The 22689-nt window shown below is 36.6% G+C and overlaps 2 protein-coding genes and 1 long non-coding RNA gene across 5 annotated transcripts; all 3 read right to left on the bottom strand.

Moving 5' to 3' along the window:
• Positions 1 to 2409: 2409 nt before the first annotated feature.
• On the bottom strand, positions 2410 to 6159 carry LOC113280452. The gene is made up of 5 exons (XM_026529073.1): positions 5751 to 6159; positions 4658 to 5646; positions 4122 to 4574; positions 3169 to 3743; positions 2410 to 3019 (listed from the first exon to the last, which is right to left on the bottom strand). Exons 1-5 carry the CDS (start codon positions 6157 to 6159, stop codon positions 2410 to 2412), a joined length of 3036 nt encoding a protein of 1011 aa, XP_026384858.1.
• Positions 6160 to 15994: 9835 nt separating this feature from the next.
• Positions 15995 to 17507, bottom strand: LOC113284156. Its single transcript, XR_003327951.1, has 2 exons — positions 17263 to 17507; positions 15995 to 16623 (listed from the first exon to the last, which is right to left on the bottom strand). It is a non-coding gene; the product is annotated as an uncharacterized LOC113284156 (long non-coding RNA).
• A 1680-nt stretch (positions 17508 to 19187) lies between these two features.
• Positions 19188 to 21418, bottom strand: LOC113284155. 3 transcript variants are annotated; one of them, XM_026533569.1, is made up of 5 exons: positions 21291 to 21418; positions 21102 to 21142; positions 20474 to 20697; positions 20358 to 20404; positions 19188 to 20225 (listed from the first exon to the last, which is right to left on the bottom strand). In XM_026533569.1, the coding sequence occupies exons 2-5, from the start codon at positions 21110 to 21112 to the stop codon at positions 20067 to 20069; spliced, it is 441 nt and encodes a 146-aa protein (XP_026389354.1). In that variant the 5' UTR covers positions 21113 to 21142; positions 21291 to 21418; the 3' UTR covers positions 19188 to 20066. The 3 variants fall into 3 exon arrangements, with proteins under 3 accessions (XP_026389354.1, XP_026389355.1, XP_026389353.1); XM_026533570.1 differs by having other exon boundaries at positions 20358 to 20410; positions 20480 to 20697; XM_026533568.1 differs by having other exon boundaries at positions 20358 to 20452; positions 20522 to 20697.
• Between the last annotated feature and the right edge of the window lie 1271 nt (positions 21419 to 22689).

The raw sequence follows: 22689 nt of genomic DNA, 5'->3' as shown, positions 1-22689 counted from the left end.
GTAATGCCCAATGATAATTATAGTCCCTCTCGTTTTCCATTAAACACCAAGCCAATGTGAATGTTACCTTGTCCGAGGTTTTCCCCACGATATTGAACAACGACATATTGTATTTGTTTGTCTTGTAGGTACAATCCATCATAAGAACACCACAACATGTATTTTCCAACTGTGAAAGCGAAGGATGCGAAATGAATATTTGAAGGGGATTCTCGTCCGACCCTCTTTTAATGATACGCGTGTAGTTGTAATCCCAAGCCATCTTTTCAAATTCTTACATAACGGACCTCCCTTCCCATTCCACCCTTCTAATAGTTGCTTGTGCGCTATAAATTGTACGTAGAGAAGACACGTTGGACTCATACTTTTCCTTGAAGCCTCTTAGAATTTGTCTCGGTTTGATAAGTGCTTTGGTCAATCTCTTTACATCCTCGAACTCATGAGGTTTCAGCTTCGCAACTAGGGAGTGACCAACAAAATCTTTCGGATCCCGGTGGTTATGACAGCCACACAAAACCTCGCAATCCCAATTGTTCATGTCATTTAAACGGAAAACAAGCTTAAACGGGAAATCATTCTTCCTCATACGAGTCTTGTATACTATATTAATCTTCTTTGGATATACATAATCCTTTCTCTTGTGGCTATTCTTCTCCTTGTATTTCCCACTTCTCTCGCAAGCCATCTCAAAACTCCTCTTTGAACGTTCGGTATTCCTCACCAACACACACATGTTCTTAAGTGCCGTCTCTTTAGCCCAAGTGATTGCTTCATTTCGATCTATTATTCCCTACATAAGATCAATTTCACATTCATTAGAAGGTTCATTACTAGCAATCCATTAGTAAAGTATTCTTTGGTCACATACCGGGGGTATTTTATAGTATTTCGACGTATCCCGATAAAGCAGCTTTGCATTTGTTGGATCAATATATGTCACCACCTAAAGATCGAACGAAAATTAGTTCCAAACGAAATTAAAACACTATGCCAGAAACAAGTACCGGCATGCTCGACCAATGTTCCGGCATTGTCGAACTTAGCCAAAACTAAAGACAAAATTTGAAACATAGTCCGACATACATTTTTCATTAGACAGCAATGCCGGAAAACAAGGTGCCGGCACTGTCGTAATTTATTGTCCCAAGCCGGTACAAGCTACCGGAATTCCAATTAATTGATATGTAATGCCGGTATTTAGATCTGGAAAACATTTATTCCTGTATGTTTTTTTGTAGGTACCGGTATTGTAAATTTGAAACTCAACAACGCCGGTTCCACTGCCGACATTCTCGAAATTGATAGTACCACTCCAGTAACTGGTTCCGGCGTTGATGGTTATTAATTTTCCATGCCGGTTTTTGGGTTTACATGGAAATGTTTCCTGTATGTTTTTCATGCAGTTCCGGCATGGTAACCTATCAATGAACCCATGCCGGTTTAATATTCCGTAGTATATTCCTTGGTAGGTAAAAAAGTTAACTGCGTACCAGCATAGATTTTTGGTAGAACACTATGCCAGATCAATATTCAAATTGGGGGATATCTCTTTACCGGCATGGTATTCATACCATGACCATGCGGTCACCGAGGTTTTACAGTTGAAAAAATGGCGGGTTTAAAGAAAAAAATCGATTTTTCAACCTCCTAGCAGCTTTACCTGTGTATTGGGGATGCTTGCATGTTGTGCAAGTTTACTTTCTTGTGTAGCTTCTTCGAAAAACTCTCCATACTCGTCAAAATCATCATTCAAGGGTGTTGGCTTAACAAAGAGTTGCAATTGAGAGTTGTTGTTGTTAGCTCCTTGTTGTAGTAGAGCTAAAGATTCAGCGGTTTCAATTCTCTCCTCACAATCATCTTCCATTTTCACAAAAAAATTTCCACTCAAAAATATTTTCCCCTCCTTCTACTCTCACCTAACTCACCCAAATTCAAATAAAACACACACTAATCATTTATCAAAAATCTTAAAATTTTACTAATTATTATTACTCACTAATCCTGATTAGTGAGGGGTACATTAGGTAATACATAAAATACTTAGATAAGGGGTGACCCCGAATTGATATATGGAACCAGTTTTTGTCCTTTTCTTGTATCCCCCAATTCCTTTTTTTATCCCCCAATTAGTGGTTCTTATTTAAGGAGTTTGAATTTATAACAGCTGTTTTCTATTTCAAAAATTAGGTAAATAGATGATTTTTGTTTTGGAGATAAAGAAGGTAAAATTAATTATTTTAGGGAGAATTATTTTAGGGATTATAATTTGTGATAACCATTTTTGTTAGCATTTTTTATAAAATACTTTAAAATTAAATTTTCTTATTAGGTAAAAGGTTATATAAAACATATTAAATATTATTATGTTGTCATGGTATTTTTTTTAATAGATAAAGGCCTTTAAAAAGGCTAATGATCCCCCTCAACTGTTGGAAGTAACCAAACAGGAGGCACAGACCAGTACATGGTAGAATTGTTGTTTTTTTCCCATTTAGCAAGTTCATGAGCTACATTGTTGCAACTACGAGGTTGAAAACTGAAAATACATTCTACAAATTGAGAAGAAAAGAACTGAATGTCTTTGAAGATAGCATCAGTGCGGCTGTCTCCATCAAAATATCCTGCAGAGAACTTGTCTATCAAGTTCTTGGCATCACTTTCAATGATGATGTGGGTGAATTTTTCCTTCAAAGCTTTCTGTAGACCTGACCAAATTTCTCTTGCTTCTGCTTCCTCTGTCGATTGAACATGAAACACCAGTGTTGCACATAGAGAGGCTTTGCAGAAGGAATTTCTCATCATATATCCTGCACCATTTTCTCCAGATAATTCATCATAAGCACCATCAGTATTACATTTGATCCAACCAAGAAAAGGGGGTACCCATTTTTCACCTAAACTGATAATGGTAGCAAGATTGATGATATGATTGTTTTTCCTGGTAAGCAGCATCGCCTTAGCTTTATGGATGACTGCTCTATAGTTTTCTTTTTGGTTTTGAAAAATGAGGTTATTTCTACTAGACCACAAAGATCATAATATAACAACAAATAACATTGATCTTCATGTGGAAGTTTAGTTAAAAAATCAACTAACCAAAACAACAACCAATCAGTAAAAGACTTAGCTTGAAAGAACTGAGTGTTTATGCAAAAATCAGACAGATACCAGACATGACTAGCAAAAGGACAAGTAACCAAGGCATGCATGACAGATTCATGGGGATGTAAACATCTAGCACATTCAATAGACAACATAGGCATTCCAGTATGGAGGATAGTTCTATAAGGCATAGCATTCCTAGCAGCTCTCCATAGGAAAATTTGAATCCTATGTGGCACTCTAATCTTCAAAATTCTTAGACAAAGATTCTTACAAGGGGAATGAGTAATACCATTAATACCCAAATAAGCAGACTTAGAAGTAAATTTACCATCTTTAGTGAGATCACAAGCCCTCCTGCCAGGAGTGCAAAGCTGGCTTAAGGGAATGTTGATAATCTTCTGAATAGAAGCATTATCAAAATGTGTGTTTAACCTGTTAATGTCCCAGGTTGTAGAGATAGGGTTAATGAAGTAGGAAACTTTAATTCTAGGGTCATAAAGAACAAGAGGATTTGGGGTAGCAGTTCCAACAGAAGGTATCCACTTATCACACCAAAAGTCAATAAATTTACCATCCCCCACAATCCAGGAAACAAAAGGTTTGATAATTTCTTTAATAGCATGAAGACACCTCCAAGTCTAAGAGCATTTATCAGGACAAATAGCATTTAGAAAGTCAGTATGAGGAAAATACTTAGCTTTAACAGTGGTAGCTAGCATACTCCTAGGGTTTTCCAGAATTCTCCAAGCATTTCTAGCTAACATGGCAAGATTGTTGAGATCAGACTTCTAAAGCCCAAACCCCCTTTAGCTTTAGGGGTGCACAAAATGTCCCAACTTAAGAGGTGTAATTTTATATATTTTGGGTCCAGGGTTTCTCCCCACCAGAACTTACAGAGATGAGAATCCATCTGTCTACACAGATGTTTAGGAATTAAGAAGGCCCCCATCTGGAACAAAGGAGTATCCTGAACAATATGTTTAATTAAAGTGCTTCTAGCAGCTTGAGAGAGAAACTTTTGCAGCCACAAAGAGATTCTGGCATCCACAGCTTGGAGGATCCCCATATGATTTGGATTTTAGAAGCTTGGAACACTGTGGGAGTTCCCAGATACTTCTCTCATAAATCCCTATTTCAATTTCTAAAATACTGGCAAGCATGGCTTTCCTATGTTCAGGTATTTTGCTATTAAAAAGAATGCTAGATTTCTCAAAGTTTATTTCTTGACCCGAAGCAAGGCAATTTTTCTGGAGATCGTCCTTTATGGTTTGAAGTTTTTTGGCAGTAGCTTTGGAGAAGAGAATGGAATCATCAGCAAAAAGAAGATGTGTCATCTCAAGTGCATTTTTGCAAACCTTAATACCATCTAAATCACCTTTTTTGGCAAGACTATCAACATAAGCAGAGAGAGCTTCAGAGCACTTAATGTACAGGTAGGGGGACAAAGGGTCCCCTTGCCTTAAACCTCTCTATGGTTTGAAGAAACCAGTAGGGCTACCATTTAAAAGAACAAAATAAGAATAGTGGACACACATTGATTTATAAGTTTAACCCAATGAAGAGAAAGACCCATTTTGGTTAAGACATCTTGTAGGAATGGCCATTCCAACTTGTCATAGGCTTTAGAGATGTCTAATTTAATGGCATCTATACCCTCAGTTTTATCATTATGGTTAACAACATATATATCCTCATTAACCAGAAGAATATTATCAGAAATACTCCTCTTAGGTATAAAGGCATTTTGTTGTTGGGATATAATGTTATTCATGAAAGGTTTTAATCTATTAGCCAAAGTTTTAGAGAGGATTTTATACACAAAGTTGCAAAGTCCTATAGGTCTATATTGAGTGACAAGTTCAGCAAGGGGGACTTTAGGAATGAGAGATATATTAGTGTGGTTATTAACTTTTCCTATATGCCCAGTTCTAAAACAAGTCTGAGTCATGTCAATGACAGCCTCACCCACAATATCCCAAAGTTTTTGATAAAATAAACCAGTAAACCCATCAGGTCCTTGAGCTTTCTCCCCCACCACCATTTGAAAAACAACATTCTTTATCTCCTCAGGAGTAAGAGGGAGATTCAGAATGGAATAATTCTCTTCAAAGAATTTAGGAGGGAGAGATTGAAGAATCTCATCCTGAAATTGTTGAGGATGTGAGGAATAAAGGTTTTTGAAATAATCTATAAAAGAATCACTAATGCTAGCTCTATCAGTTAGAATATCATTGGCTGCATTCTTGATCCAGCTAATAGCATTCCTCTTTCTTCTATACAAAGTAATTCTATGGAAGTAAGGAGAGTTCATATCTCCTTCCAATAACCAAACCTCTCTAGATTTGTCTTTCCAATAAAGTTCTTCAAGATTATAGAGATACTCCAACCTATTCTTGAGTCTGGAAGTAGTGCTAGAGTCAGTGGCATTAGATATTTGCACATCATGTATCTCTTTCCTTATTGTAGATATATTGGTTTGAATATTACCAAATGAATTTTTATTCCAATCTCTTAGACCCTTTTTAGTACTAAGAAATTTATCTATTAGTTTATAGGCAAGGGATCCGAAAACATGAGTAGACCACTATCTCTACAAGTAGGGTCTTCTATCCACATAGCCATGAAATGAAACGGTTTAGGCATACAAACATCCTCATAATTAAAACCTATATGCATGGGACAATGATCAGAAGAGTCTTTAGGCAGATTGTTAACACACAATTTAGGGCATAAAGTCTCATCAATAGGATTAACAAAACATCTATCAAGTCTTTCCAGAATAAGGTCAGGGTCCTGTTGCATATTAGACCAAGTGAATCTAGGGACAGAAAATCCAGGATCATGTAAGTTAAAGGTATTGCAAAAGTTCCTAAGACTAAAGAAATCATCATCATCAAGAGATAGCCCACCATTCTTATCCTCATGTCCTAAGAGAGCATTAAAATCACCAACAAAGAAAACAGGTTCATCAGTTGGGGGTTGTGGTTGCTGACATTGTTGTTCCCAAGAGGCTTGTCTAAGGATCCTATTTGTTTCACCATAAACAAAATGCATGTGACATGTTTTGGAATGGATAATATCAGTAGAAGTGACATGGATACCCCTTAGACTAGATTCAATAATGTTAAGGTGGATTTATTTTTTCCAGGACAACACTAAGCCTCCACTTCTTCCAACACTTGAAACACTAAAGGTACATGGAAAACCCATATTTTTCAATCTCCTAGAATCCATCTCTTTGTTCATTTTTGTTTCAGATAGGAAAATGGTATCATGATTAACATTCCTACATAATAAGCTAAGTTCCTAATTAGCTGATTTTTTTCCCCAAACCTCTAAGGTTCCATATGACCATATTGACATTGTTAACAGGGAATTGTCCTAGAATAGCAGGGGTAGTATCAGAATCAATAAATGGGTTGGGGTTATGAGAATGTACCTGATTGGTGGGTGTGGATCCACCACCAAGGTAAGCTGCGGATTGATCACCGGATTGGGAGGCTTGTTTGGAGGAATTCAGATTAGGAATGACAGCAGGGCGAGGAGAATTATTGCGGACACCATTATTTCCTGAAGAAGTATCAGAAGGTACATTGTAAGTTCCATAGGGATAAACCAAGGTATGGGTGTTGAGGGTGCAGTTAGAAAGATCAATGTTGGGTAGCTCTCCTAATTTGGTAATAGGAGGGCACATTTCGGTATAATTTGGTTCATCAGCATTTTGTTCTTCTGGAATAACCACGATACTTGCCAATGTAGAATTACTAGCTCTGGTTCTTTTCCTTAGATCAACTCTCGGGTTGATCTTTCTTTTGAGATTCAAGAGAGCATCTTGATCAGTAGAAACAGTGGAACCTCTGGTGATAATTGGGTTTGGATAAGGTAAGGCTGTTGTTTTGAATCTTCTTGATGAGTTGGTGGTTCGGATCAGAACGAGTGGAACCGATTCAGAGACAGAAACGTCAGCTTCCACAGTGACATTTTGAGTTGTAAATTGCTTAATAATAATGGGTAGACCATTGTTAAGCTGAGTAGAGTTCTGTTGAATTGGACCAATATCAAAATCTTTAATGCAGTAGATCTATTGACGACCGGGCCCATTTGAAACATATTGGAAGTGCCTTCTTGAGCTATTTTGCTAGATTCTTGAGGTATTGCAACTGCTTTTTCTTTATCTTCTACTGGAGTGATGATGGAATCAAATTGAGTATCAGGGATGATATCAGTAGGTTGTGAAGGACTATCCTGGATTTCATTTGTTTGTTGTGTTGTTCTAGCTTGGGTATAAGGAGAAGGCATCATAAGTTTGGAAACAGCTGGGAGAATATATTTGGTGCCATATGGGGATGCATCTTTGATTGCTTTTTGCTTCTGTTTCCAAGATGGAAAATTTGCATCCTTATGATCGAGAACTCTATAAGAAGAACAGTAGTATCTCGACACTTTAACGCATCGACATTCAATTAGGAATGGTTGTCTTATCCTTTTAGTGAATAAGGGAATACCAGTTGGGAGAGCTTTCCTCACATTTATTTTGACTCAAACTCTGACATTTTTCTTCAGGGGATGATTTCCTGTAGTTAAGGTGAGCTTCTGTAGATCTTCAAATTCGGTACATTCTTTGGGGATGTTACATAAGATGAACCACATTATTTCTTCATCAAAGGAGATCTGATGATTCTCCGGCCATCCCAACCGTGGAACTATTTTTAAGACCATAAGGTAGCCACATAAAAACCATGGCCTCTGAATGTGGATTCTGTTGAAATCATCTTCCAACAAGAAGCGAATGAGAACTTTGTTCCTTTGACCACTGAAAGTAGAAACGGTGGGTTTTTGCTAAAGAGGCCAGTGGTTTCATATGTAAAATCTGATAGAAGAAGTAGGAACAAGAGTTTCACAGCAGAGGTATCCAACCATGCACCATTTCCAATTACTGTCTGATTAATCTAAGATAACAGTTTTGTCTATGAATACTGGTTCAGTTAAGGTGGATGGTAGAGACAATTTTTCTGCCATTTGAGTGGTAAGATTTTGTATATCAATATTTGGGTTGTGATGATTTTCTGGTGGTTATGAGTGTTCATCCGATATTTAATCAAAATTATAAAGAATGATATTAAATGTTGGTAGAGCTAGATATTATGAATAAAATAAGAAAGATAGCAGTCATATCAGAGGAAGTGTTATCCTGAAATATAATGAGGACAGTGGTAATAGTAATGTGACCAAAGTTCTTCTCTTTGTTTCTGGTTTGAATTTTAAAAGTAGTAGGGGAATCTGAGACTTTAAGGTTAGGAAAGTTTTCAGGAGAAATTTGGTGTAGTAAGAGAAAGTTGGTAAGGTGTGTGTTGGTATCAGGGGGGAAGGATGGGTTACAAGAGTAGTCCATTTCCTTCCTTTTGGTTGTGAGAATCCACTGATGTTTAGTGGAGGTAGTCACGTGAAATTTTCTGTTTATAATACAAGGTTGTCCGAGTACTAAAGTATTAGAAACATTACAAACAAAAATTTGATATGTGATCATGACCAAATAAATGTTTGGTGAACCATAAATATGGTTGTCTTCTTTTGAATATATATCATGATGGTACAAAATGCCAAATGCCATAATGGTATCCAAAAGTGTTTCTGTAATGGTGGTGGAGTTAAGGTATTGTTTGGTGTGGTACTTTCTGGGTTTACAAATATAAGGGTTATGATGTGTAGGAAACAATTGAGAGTAGGTATGGATCAAGTTGAGGATGGGTACAATGCATCTGTCTAACCTGCTACAAATATCAATGATGCCTCTCAACATGTGTTGTCTCTTCCTAATCTTCATACGACATAAAATCTTAATTAGACCCCAATAAAACCTATCAAAAACAGATGACCTACCAAAAACTTCCTTAATGGTAGTTCCAAAGGAATTAATGAATAAGGGTGGATTTAGGTGTTGAAAATAGGGTTGCATGGGGGTAACTATGGCCTGAAGAGACTAAACCATACGCATGGCTTTGAATGGGAGAAGTAAACAAAGCGACATGACGCTTGACCAAGTGCCATAAATGGTAATGAATAGGAATTTTAAGGAGATTATAAGGGGGTTTGAAGGTAATATTAGATGATTCATAGAGTTTTCTTTTGTTTTTATGGTCAGAAGATGAAAGAATTAAGAAACCACTTAAAGTTAGAAATGGAAAGTGAAAGTAATTCATCTTCTTCAAACAATGACTCTGCAAGTAATCAGACTGAGATCCCTTCATCATCGGCATTTAGTCAAGCCAGCAATCTCGTTCCATCATTAAGTACAAGTGAGTTGCAACATTTGAAGGATCAAATACTGATGGAAAATGATCAGCGTTGTAGGGAGGGAATTCGTCAGAGGGAGGAAGAAGAGAGGAGACACAAAAGAGAGAAAGAGGATTATGAGAACAAGTATGCTGCATGGAAAACCCAATTTCTGGCTTATGATATAAGGAAACGAGAGGAGTGGGAAGAGAAGCGTGTTGAATGCAAACTCTATGGGAGTGCAACTGATGAGGACTCTGACTCAACTAAGAATGAGATGGAATATGATGTAGAAGAGATAAACACAAGTGAGATGGATTCAGATGAAGCAGAAGAGAAAGACATGATGGAAAGGTATCATGAAAGGAAGTTCAGAATGAGATTTGAGTTTGAGATGGCCAATCCAAAGATATATGCATGTACCATGCAGGAAGGGAGTGCAACAGGAGCAAAGAGGAGACTCAGGAGAAAGACTCCGAAGAGGAGAGTGAGGAACGAGATAGTGAAGATGATGAAGATGCTTCGTCTTCCAGCAATACTTCTCCTGCTTCCTCTGAAAGTGCTGATAAGTGGTTCCGAGAAGAGGAGTATTGGGATTCTGACGAGGGAGAGAGTGATGATGACTATTAGTCGTCATTTTACAAGTATTGGAAATAGCCAGATCTTCATGAATTGCAAAAATCTTGAAGATGATTAACAAGTTCTTCTTTATATGGTAATTCCAATACTTGTTACTACTCTTCTAAACTTTCTTGTTGGTGGTGTTTATGATCTGTAAGGTCGCTCTTTTGTCTCTTCTAGTGTTGGAGTTATGATGTTGAAGATAACTGTGTTGATGTTGTGAAGTGGTTACAATGGTTTCTTGCTGATGGTTATAAATTTTTTGTAAATAGTTCGGTATGATGTAGTTTGAAAGATGTCGGTAGTACTACGGCTAGTAGGTTGAACTTTTCTTGTTTCTAGTCTGAACTGTTGAATATGAACAATCTGTTGTTGATTTGTTTACTTGAAAGAAAGGGGTTGAAAGTTGTAATACCCTGTATTTTTAACTACTGTTTAGGTTCGGGTTATACCCGGATTAGTTAACCTTGTGGCTTAGGTTGTTGTTCCTTAACCTTAGCCTAGGTGGGTGGATTCAAATAGAAAAGCTACAAATTAGGGTGGATCAATTAATAATAAATAAAATTGAGGAAAAATGAAAAGATAAATAAAAAAAGTTTAGAAAATGGATTTTATAAGTTAGAAAAAAAAAGACTAGGAAGAAGAAGAAATAAATGGAGCTAGAGATTTTTAGAGAAGAAGGATTAAGAAAAATCAAGAGGAGTTTGTAGCAATTCAGAGGTAGAATGTTTAATCTTTTTTCTCTTTGTGTTTCTTTGTTATACTTTGATTTCAATTTGTTTATTCTTATATCATTAGGGTTCTGAAATTTTTCTATTTAATTTGATGAATATTATTGATGATCAGACTTCTATTATTGGTATATAACATGATTGGGTATCACTAGTTAAAATTTGAGAGTATTTCATCGTATATTCACCGTTGAAATTTTGTTTGAATTTGGGTGATAGTTTCTGAATTTCTGGACAGATTCGCTTTATCATGTTTTTGATCGATTTATGTAACCTTAACTATTTTTGAATGATTTGCGTTCTTAACAAAAATTGTAAATTAATATCTTATATTTCATTTTTCTTTGGATTTGATCCATTTGAGATTAATATGAATTTACTGTGAATAATTTGCTAGTGTGATTTCATCTGCCCAGTTTTTAGAATGAACGTATAAAACGAATATCTTTTGTTTCTACCGTTGGTTTAGTGTGAAATTTTGATATTTTATATATGAAATTATGAGTAATGTTCCTGTAAAATTCGAAGTTGATCGGATAAAGTTGTAATCATGAATTATATAATATAATATTATTGTAGTTAGATTTTATGCTTAAATGCTTGAAAGAAATTTATGTTGTTAAGCCATGGTTGCTTGTGTTGCTTGTAAAAACGATTCTCAAAAGGAAATGAGTTCATGTTTTTCCGTTAGATGGAATATGGTATCATGCTAACGGCGGGTAATGATCCCCGAGAGTTAAATGGGTAATGATCCCCATGGGAACTTGTGTTTCCCGACCATCGATGGAGGTTGTCCGTGCCGGTAAACGATAGGTGGTGTAAGAACCAAGATTTTCGTACGGGGAATGAAACGGGTAATGATCTCCGAGAGCAGATGGGTATGATCCCCATAGGAACTTTTGTTCCTGACCATCGATGGAGGCTAGCTGTTCGTGCCGATAAAAGACAGGTGGGTGTACAAACCAAGGTTTTCGTACCGTGAACTCAAGGTTTGTTGGTGAAATGTGTGAAATATAATTCAATGAATTCTTGAACTCAAGTATGAACTTAAGTGGATGAATTGTGAATTGATGTGTTAAATCCCAAATAGATGATTAATGGACTCATGGTTTGTCTGTGACTATATTAATTTGTGAATCATGTTTTGAATTCTAGACTATATGATTTGCTGAAAAACATAATTGGTGTGATGAAATCATGGTTACTTGTTGTGATGACAATATTAAGTTGTGAACATGGTGTTGAAATCTCTATTGAATGATTTTTGGAAACCTTATTGGTTTTATGAACTCAAGCACTGAAATACGAATTGAAGTATTTTGTAGGAAACATTAATATTGTTGTGAACTCATGCTTAGAATCTAATTGATTAAATTATTGACAATAATACGGGTATTGTGACTCTTGATTGAACAATTGAATAGGATTATTTATTGAAAACGATATTGTTCTTATGAATTATTGAGTTGATACTAAATGGATGATTTATTGATAATAGTATTAATATTGTGAACTCATAGACTGAATTCTACTTTGGATAATTTATCAAAAATATTGTTAGTATTGTGATTCTTGAATATATCGTTTCTTCGTTGAAGTTATACCATGTTCTTGTTATATGTTTTTTCTTGATAAAATGATTATTTTTGCGCATCTTTAGAGAATTGGGAATGAATTCTACTGAGCTGTCATCTCACCCCAATTGACAGTCCTTGCAGATTTATTAGAGTTGCGTAGATGAAGCTAGGAATGAGTATCTTAGTGATTGAATTATTTACTTGTATTTGCTTGAAATGTAAATCTGAACTAAAATGTTGTTAAAGATGTTTAGTAAATCATGTATATAAAGTTTTAATTATGTTTATTTTAAAAATAAACTTTAAGTCTCTTTACGACCCGTAACACTTCGAGTTCGGATCTCCATACGGGTTTGACCTTGGACCGGAACTCGGGGTGTTACAAAAGTACTGTGTAAATGGCTAGATTTTGGGAGAACAAAATTGTAATGGTTATCAACAGTATCAATTCCAGTTTCCTTTTTGTAAGTAAGAAATATGATGTTTTAAAGTGTTTTGAAACTACAATTTCTTTTGTTCTAGGTTTTTCGAGGCTTCAATGTACTTAGTATTATGTAGTATTTTGTGTATGATGATGCTTCAAATGATGAAAGCAAAAACGAGAAAAAGAGTAGCAGGGTGATTGTTTAAGAGATTCAGGGAGGAGATTGTTTGAAACATTCAGGCAAAGGAAGAACAGGCAATCGCCAGGGTGACGTTGCAGACTCTCTCTTTCCTCTGTTGGATGTTGTCGATTGACAGCAAACAAATTGTGGTCGTGGTATATTGGACTTTAATTATGGGTTTCTTAGGCCTATTCCTATGCACATGCCAAAACATGGTATTTGGCATATATGCACCCACTATGGGTAAGCCAAACTGCCAAACTCGTATGCATATATGCCATAAAAGACAGAGTTTCCATCGAACGATAGAGACTTAATCGCTCTACGGTCTTTCAAGCGCTCGACAGTCAAAAACTCGCTAGCGTCAGTCAAGCTTTCTCTCGGCGCCATGATTATCGCTGATTAATTCATCATCCAACAACTGCAGTTTTTCATGATTATAATCTATGAAAATATTATGATAAGCACCCGATGTTGGGTTTCAGATGCAAGGGATATAGATTTGAGATATATGTTGAAACATAAAACTAGTTTTTAATTAAAAGATAGTTTTAATTAATTAAAATAAAAAATATTAAATTTGAAATATTTAAACTAAAGTATGCAAATAAACTATTGATTTCCTTGACCAAAGACCCAATTACCCGCATTTTCTAGATCAAGAGTATTGTTCAACATTTCAGTTATATCGAGCTTGGTTTGGTTTGAGACTGACTTGGTAGTTGAGTCTCATCAGAATCACCAAAACCTTGGAAGGGAACACGATACAAATCTTGAAATGGCTGTTGTTGATATGGTGGAGGAGTTTGCTGATATAACTGAAATGCTGATGAGCTTGAGGAAATTGGGGTAAAAAAAATCGTTTGCCTAATACATTCTAAGTTCACACCACCTCCGGGAGTAATTATGTCCATTTGTGCGGGAGTTGTATCCATGCAAACGTGTTCATCGGCTCCACGTTCTACTTGAGCATCTAACACTAGGTTTGGAGTAGAACTTTCTGGTAGCCTCATGCATACGACGTCTCAATCTTCTTTCACTTCCACGACTTTGATGACTTCCAGTTGGACTCATTCCTGCACCACTCGGACTCAAATGAGTCATTCATCTACCACCTCTACCATTGGGACTCATTCCTCTACCAGCGGGACTCATTCCTCTACCACCGGGACTAATTCCCTTACTACTACCTGAACCTTCATAACCTTCAAATCCTTGACTCATGTCAAACATCATGTTGTCCCTCTGTTTTTGCAACTCCTCCAAGTGGAATCTCTGAAATCCCTGAAGTAGAGCTTCATAATTGTTAAACCGAGTCTGATACTCCACCGGTGTGGGATTGACCCCCCAGTATGGTTAACTCCGATCAGGTGCACTGGAAGTAATTGGATACGTAACAACCTCTCCAGATGTGGTCGATATAGTCTGTACCTCCTAAGAAAATGGTGACATAGTTGACGATGCACTTCGAGAAGGATGTGCAAATGTGTCGCCCGTCTCTGGTGGAGGTTGGGAAGGAAGATAGTCATCAGCAAGTGGCATCCTACCTAAAGCTGGGAAATCAACTCGACCCAAACTTTGCGGTTACATAGCAATATTGGGCTTGTAAATAGTATCAAACCAAAACAGGTAATCATTCCTTTCAATTGGCTCCTGGATCAATTGATCAGTTTCTTGCCAATGATGACCTTCCCTTAATAATTTGAAGTAGTCATCTGCAGAAATCTCATAATTTTGATAGGGGTTGACGGATATAACTGATCTTCTTTGCAACTGAATAAGTTGTCTTTCACCATAATACCAAACACTCTTTTGAGAAATAGGGATGTATAACACGATCCTTGTAAGTCTTAGCTGTAACATTCTCTGAGCTTGTTCTTCTTCGAACTCAGGTATTCCTTCATACGGATGGGAGATAACGTTATTGCTTGTTCTACTCAACTGTTGAATCTTATGAACAAAAACAGTATGTTGACCATCTTCAATCTGTAGAGGTTGCCAATTCTCGGAATCATACTTCCTTATGATCGGAAAAACATTGGTATGGTTCTTAAGAGAAGGTTCCGCAACACGGAATCATGTATACCACCAATACTGCAAATAATACCAGTATTGGTTATTATTTTGCATGTGAAAATAACAAACAAATATTTGGAAAAATATTGCTTCTTACCTCCGGAACGCCCCAAAAAGCATTAAAACTATCTTTGACACACGTCGAGTTATCACCAAGTGTCATGTAAATCTCTGATAAAATAGGAGACCCCCAACCATATGTTGGTGCTTGCTCTAAATCTTCTAATGCTTCGAGAAAACCAATTAAGACCACTGAGCTAGCATTTGGAAATAGACATTGTCCTAGTGTCCATAAGACAAACACCCTTTCGAGCTCCTCATAATGGCCAGGGAACAAATATTGATTACCAGCTTCCCTGTTCTCATGCATATTCCTAGCATAACGTTGTAAAAAACTTTTCAAACCATCCATTTTTAAACCTCCCACTTTTATTTGTCTATGTGCTGGATTACCTTCTAATTCACTAGAGTATAAAGAAAGTTCTTGTTTCCAACCAATTTAGTGTGTTATATGTAAGTAAGGTTCTCTCACATTGGATTCCAGTTAACATGTACAAATCTAGCGTGGAAACTCCTATTAACAACAATTATTCATAATTAGCGTTTGTTGATTTTTATAAAACTAAATATATAATTTAAAAAAGAAATTACTGGAAAAAACTAACTTACCGCATTCAAAGTCCTTGAAAAAGAACGTGTTTGTAGGTTTCCACCATCTTTCAAATATAACTTGAAATATGAGTCCGGTGGTTTCTGGGCTGAATAAGATATATATGTCGCCAAGGATATCTTCTAACTCTCTCTTGAACAACTAGGGGAAGTAATTCATAAATCACTTTTAACTCAGTCCATCCACCTCTTAGAGTTACCGAATTAACTCGCTCCTCATGGTTAGATAGGTGATTAGAGAAGATACCTTCACCGGCTATTTGTCTAACATTATTAAACTCATAATTTGTATCCACAACAAAATTTATTCCACTGGCTGGGGTACTAGTACATCCTCTTTTTTCTTTTTCTTTTGTGAATTAGGTATTATATTAAAAAAAACTAACTTATGGCGTTAGCAGCCTTGATTACATTGGTAATAAAGGAAATACATGAAAAATAACATATGAAAAATAGAAGGTAAATGTGAAAACCACTGAAAGGTGTTGGACACGCATATGTTGCCTCGTTAAAAACCTTATCAAGGAAAACCCAAAACCAAAAGGATAAAACCTTGACGAAGGAAAAGAGCACAACGCGATGAGTCCTTGACAAGATCCTAAAACCAAATAAACAAATATAACCAAACCATTTGTAATTCTTCAATAACATAGGAAGCATTCGTTCTTCAATGAGTAGTCTTCTAATACTGACAGCATGTAAGGATCCACAAACGAGTTGTGAAGGTGTGATAAAACTATCAAGATGGATTCCTGAGCCCTTCTATCATGAGCAAGTCTGATAAAAGTGTCACGGCGGCCTGTACAGGAAAGAGATCTCTTCTTAATGATTGAGGATGACGGTTTAGCCTTTTCCACAATCAAAGATTTTGTTGGTGAGAGTTGTATCCTTGAGAATATACAACCAAATAGAACGCAGCCAGTATTGATTTCAGCATCATGTTGTTTCACATGAGCTTTCATTTTCCTATACCAAGAAGGAGCACAAAGGTAGTGTAAAATACACAGTAACCTTACAAAAGCAAAAAACATATTAAATGAAAATCTAAAGAAGACTAACACCAATAGAAATTAATCCTAATTATGAACTAAAGGTAAAGAAAAATGTAAAATATGAGGGCAAACTAAAGGGCTTAGTAGTCTATTGTTCAGTCTATGGAACCTCAAGCAGAGAGAGGAAAGGGCAAAAATACAAGAGCAAAAACAAGAGACAACCAATGACTTAGAGGCTAGATTAGCTAAAATATTTAACAGATGCTACGTAATTGGGGAAACTAATGAACCTGTATGACATGCATCATAGGGAAAAACTTATATTATTCAAAATGATAAGTAATTAGAAGGCCAAGTACTAATATTACTTAATTCAGTCAGACTCTTAAAGTTTGCTATCTACAAGAGCTGAGATCTAAAGAGAAAGTATCTAAGAAACAAGGTGTAGGAAAAGCCCCCTGTTTAGCCCAACCGCAACACTGCCAGGACACTTTTCTTGGTGAGCAACAACTGACGCATTTGAATGGAAATCCGATAATTGAAATCAAAATAGAGAACCCGAAACAGTGAGAGAAATTTATCAAAGGGGAGAAAGTATTGAAGAAGGACTCACCTGGGGGCCGTTTGGGGAGTTAGAGTTTGGGTCTAGGGATTTTGTTTATAATTATTATTAAGTATTTTTTTTCAGCAGATTTTAAAAACCATAAAGAATAAATTAAGTGAAAAACCTACCGACAACTGACAAGAAATCAAACATGTGAAGAAAACCAGGATTTAATAAAGATCAAAAAAAAAAAAAAGTTAACAGTTAAATAAACATAAAATCAGCAAGAGGAGGCCAATCCTAAGAAACACAATAGACTTTTAATTCAGGATACCTAATAAGGACAGTCCCAGAAACCCTACCCTTCCCGCTCTCGAGAAAACTTAAAGAAACTCATTCAGAAGAAAAACAATCCACCCCAAAATAGAGAAGAAAAAGAGAGAGTAAATCAGATTGAAGAAACCACTCAAACCCTGTTACATTTTAAAATTACTTTTAAATTGAATAGATTTGAAGAGAAATCAAGATTAATAAAGATGCAAAGGGTATACATCCCATAATACAAAGGAAACCCAAGAATTTTTCTTCTTGTTCCCAGAAAAACAGATAGATCAAAAGTAGGAACAAATAAAGAATGATTAAGAAGAAAAACAAACCAGGTTACAAACCAGAAGACCAGGCAGAGAGGAAGACATTTTGAAGACCATTTTTTAGATCTGGAAAAAGAAGAATTTTCTTAAAGTTTGAATCTCAAAACCATTAAGAGGAAAGATAACAATTTGAAAATATTTTTGTAAAAGAAGAAACTCCCAAAAAAGAAAAGGGGGGCCGAAGGTATTTCCATCAAAGCCTAGAGAATATTAATTAAAATTACCTTATTTTTTCCTAATAGAATTGATTCAGGGAAGGTTAAAAATGAAGCAAATAATATCAAATTAAACAGCGAACAATATCAGAAGAAAAGAGAAGAAAGTCTAGAAACATAAGAGAGAGATAGAGATAGCATTAGTCAACATAGAGAGATAGATCTAGATGAGGCAAACAAACCAAACAAATAAAAGAAAGAAAATTAGAGAAGAAGAGAATTAGAAGAACCAAAAATCTAAGCAAAGAAAGAGAGACAGGAGAGGAACGATATTAGTCCAGATCCATTAAAAGAGATAGAAGGGGATAAAAATGATTCATCACAAAAAGAAAAAATTAAAAGATTCATTAGATCGAAAGAGAAGAAGGAGAGAAAGTTCAAAGAGCTGAACCAAAAAAATTCCATAGACAAATAAAGAAGTTAAAAATAAAAAAGACCAGAAAAATTTAAAGAAACAAAACAAAAATCTGTTGCCTGTTATTACCAAACATCTAAATCATTTATGATCATTAAAGGTGGAGTGATCCCTGTTATCATCCCATAACTCATGATCCTGATAAGCCCCCAAGCTTATCCAACAGAGATTACTCCATAATCAGAAAAGAAGAAAAAAATTGAAAAAGAGAAGAGAGAGGTGAGATCCAAACTCGTATATGTACCCTCTAAACAGTACATCCTTTGGTTTTTATGTTTCTTTTCTTTTCTCTCCATTTTTGAGAAGGGAAAAGAAGAGTTGAGAAGGGAAAAGAAGAGTAGAATGGATTGTGAAGAGTAGAATGGTGTTGGTGCGGAATTTATAGGAGGATAATATCGCTTTATCGCTGGCGATATAAACAATATCATATCGGTTCGCCCATAGTGGCGCAAATGGAAATGGTTTGCCATGCCACCTGGCAAACACCATTTTTTTGACATGTGTATAGGAATAGACCTCATAAAGTATAAGAAAAAAGCAAACAAGGATTGTAAGTTGAGAACTTCCAAAAGATTGCAAGCTCAGATGGCAAACTTGCAAAAGATTGTAAGTTGAGAACTTACAATTATGCCAAATTTTAATTGTTAACGGTTAAAAAAAAAACTGGGATAGAAAAAAAAAATCCCCAAACTTTAAACATATTCACGACCAGCATTTAAAAAACCAAAAATCAATCTAGAGCAACTGACTGGAATTCAAAAACTAACTTAGAAGGGTGCGGTACTGCGGTTTTTTGTTGTTTTTTTACAGTAGAGACCAGAAACTACTAGTTCAAGTACCTTAAATAATCCTCTCGGAGTTACTGGTAACATAAGTATACCCAGACCATAGAGACTCCAACCTTAAAAGGATATAAAAAAAGACAACAGGACACACAAGCAACCATACTACAGTATATAAACTAGATAGATAATTCATTGCCGAAGCATTAGTTGCCTGAGTGAATGAGAATACTGGGTTGCACAACCAAAAGCATCATACCAAAGAATTTTTCCCAGCTTAGGAGGAAAGTCAGCTGGTTTCATCACCTTTGAGTTCGTGCGAAGCACACGGTTAGCTTTGAGAGCATCCCTTTTTGCCATTTTTGCCAGACAATGTGCAGCTTCATTTTGACTTCTAGCAACCTTTGAGAGCTCTATGAATTTAGACGCGCCAATCTTTGCATGCAGGACTTTAAGGTTCGCGATGACAGGTATCGAAGTTTCTAAAGTAGCGTCCTTGACCAACACAAAGTGTTTTGCACAATCCTTGCAAATCCCGTTTTTCTTTACATGGCTGCTGCTGTCGGCGCCTAAACTGCAAGCACCAGCTGTTTGGAAAAACATGCGAAGGAAATGAACAGCTTTCTCCACATTGCAACTCACAATAAGACGGAGACACCCATGTTTGAGAGCAGGTTCAAGACCAGTCTGCAAACCACTCAGCACTTGAAAGAACTGTGATCCCCCTTGTCGAGAGAAACAAGTTGCGGCGATTATAGGTCGTGCCCACTGATTACGAAGAATAACTCCATATCCTCCATAACCTTTAACCTTATTGCAGTGAGCGTACACATTGAGCCAAATTGTACCTGGCTTTTTTTTCTCGGACCAGGAGTTTATCCAGTTCCTGCAATTCCGGCCGCATATCCTTGAACTTCTTCAAGTTTGCATAATGAGCAAGAACACGTTCATCAGTTGTCTCTGGCACTACCTGCAAACACAGTTATCGTTATACACCATCTAGAACACATATATAACCCTAAAGAGGCCAGAGGGAGTGGGGTACAAAAGGTGTTGTTTGTTGTATTCAATCAAGAAAAAGATGCTGATCATGAATACATACTTCTATGTCAGAGTCTGGATAATCTGAAGGATAATCCTCATCATCATCTTCAGATTCCATGATGCTTGACACTTCCTCCTCCTCATCATCATCATCTGTGTACTCCTCATCATCATCTTCAGATTCCATGATGCTTGACACTTCCTCCTCCTCATCATCATCATCTGTGTACTCCTCCTCATCATCTGTGTACTCCAATGAGGAAGCACGAGAGATACTGCTACCAGATGAGGCATCTTCTTCAATTTGAATTTGCTGATGGAAGGTGGGGAATCTCTGGGAAGAGACAACAGCACCAAGAGCAGGTAGAGGAGCAGTAGGAAGTTGAATAACACTCCGGCTAGGAAAAACAAGATTATAATCAAATGTTGCGCGTGATTCTCAAAAGATAAAGATGATGGTCAAGTATTTTGACAGCAAAAAATCTAAAAGGTAGAATACCTAAACAGGAACATCATAAACAACATAACTATCTATACAAAACATGGACTTTTCTTTTCACATCTGTAGTGTGTCAGAGAGATTTCAACTAAAAATTATCCAAGTTTTAGGACCAGAGAATTTGAGTTTATTATTAGAAATAAAAAATTTATCCACGATCTGAGTAAGATTTCTTTACTTGTGATACCAAAAATCCAAAATTTTGATTAGTAAAATTAAACAAGATTAATTATAAAATTAAAATTTACATATCGATAGCGTCAGAAAATTAAAATAAAAAACGCAGAACGCTGAGAAAAATACCTATCTAACATCGCTGCACAAGGTTGGTGTATCACAAATAACTGCCAAGAAAGGAGAACAATCAGTATATCACACAAAATCAAAATCAAAATCAACACAAAAACCAAATCGAAAATCAAATTCACAATCGAAATCAGATTCAAAATCAAGGCAATCAAAAGAAGAATAATCTTTGAAATAAAGACTTACCAATTCTATGTGATCTCGGACCCAAACCCTAACTCTTGTGGTAGACTGGAGAGAGAAGACACAAATGAAACGTTCCTGCGGCTAACATTCGTTTTATACAAAAACCCTAACCGCCCACTGCCAGTAACGGCCCAGAACGGCCCGGTAAACGTAAGTTGGGGGAGTTGGGTGTAGTTGTGTTTTTTCCCGTTAGTCGTGAGGGAGTTCGAGGGAGTCTCTCATAATCCCCGTTAGTCGTAGGAGAGTTTAGAAGAGTCTCCCAAACTACCTAAAAAACCCCGTTAATCGTGGGGGAGTTTGAAAGAAACTCTTAAACTCCCTGTTAGTGGTAAAAATTAGAATGATAGGGAGTTTGTTTTTTTTTGGGAGTTCTGGGGAGTTCAAGGGAGTTTATAGTGTATTTTTGTCTCACTCCAAATCTCTCAAAAAAGTAGAGATTTTGGGAGAGTCTCTCAAACTCCCTACACTCAACACACCAAACTCTCTCAAACTCCCTATACTCTCTTACACTCCCTCAAAATCCCCAAGATTCAAAATACATTAAACTCCCTCCAACTCACTAGTGGACTAACCCCCTGGTATTGAATAGTCACCACCTACAGTTTTCACCGTTTTGGTCGGGCCTACCGGTGACCTGTGGCACAAAATTATTGGGTGATCCGTAAGCGTTCCAACCCTAGTTAGCAATTCGGAGTTCGGCATACGTACGGAACGGTAAACGTACCGGTATTATTCGGTTTTATAAAAATTAAATTCGGTCAAAGATCCGGTCAACGGTTCGTGATTCGGCATACATACGTGTATAATTCGTTTTAGAGATATGGGTTCGGGACGTAAAATCCGTCATGTACTAATTATAAAAGAAGTATTGTATATGCAAAGGAAAGTTGGAAAATCTGATCTGTGGTATTCAATTTTCAAATATATATTGATATAAGTACTTACAACACCATCGAACCACCAGTTCAGTAGAATTCAGTTGGCTACAGACTATAACGGCGTGGGTTCGAATCCCTTCATTTGCTCTTTTTGGAAAAAAGAGAAGGAAATGGGACTTTTGGGCCATGAAAGAACGCCTAGACAACAGGCCCGGTAAATACTTTCAACAAGTTGGGCCGATTTAGTACGCCCGTTTCTAGTTCGAAACGGAAAAACCGCGAATAAGCCGGGAAGCTCATATAATTCACGTACAGGGATCGGGGTTGCAAGGGTTGGAAACGGACGGGCGTATAATTCGGGTACGAGTTGTTCGCAATAATTCTCCGAATTGCTAACTAGGGTTCCAACACGTCAGCCTTCTTTTGGTTAGTAATAACGCGTTTGGATATAATTCATTCTGCTTCTCTAGTCTTATTTCTGCTTTTCTAGAAGTAGAACTCAAACTGATATTTTGCATTTT

This window comes from Papaver somniferum, chromosome 5, assembly GCF_003573695.1.
Source record: "Papaver somniferum cultivar HN1 chromosome 5, ASM357369v1, whole genome shotgun sequence".
NCBI lineage: Eukaryota > Viridiplantae > Streptophyta > Magnoliopsida > Ranunculales > Papaveraceae > Papaver > Papaver somniferum.
This window is presented reverse-complemented; position numbering and strand designations above follow the sequence as displayed.

Coding starts and splice junctions, on each gene's coding strand:
- LOC113280452 (XM_026529073.1), bottom strand. CDS start 6,159: ATGCATTTTGTTTATGGTGAAACAAATAGGATCCTTAGACAAGCCTCT. Junction 5,647..5,750: donor TTTTAATTATGAGGATGTTT/GTATGCCTAAAC, acceptor ATAAACTAATAG/ATAAATTTCTTAGTACTAAA. Junction 3,744..4,121: donor ATCTCTTTGTGGCTGCAAAA/GTTTCTCTCTCA, acceptor AAATGCTCTTAG/ACTTGGAGGTGTCTTCATGC.
- LOC113284155 (XM_026533569.1), bottom strand. Junction 20,405..20,473: donor AAGCATCATGGAATCTGAAG/ATGATGATGAGG, acceptor TGGAATCTGAAG/ATGATGATGAGGATTATCCT. Junction 20,226..20,357: donor ATCCAGACTCTGACATAGAA/GTATGTATTCAT, acceptor CTGTGTTTGCAG/GTAGTGCCAGAGACAACTGA.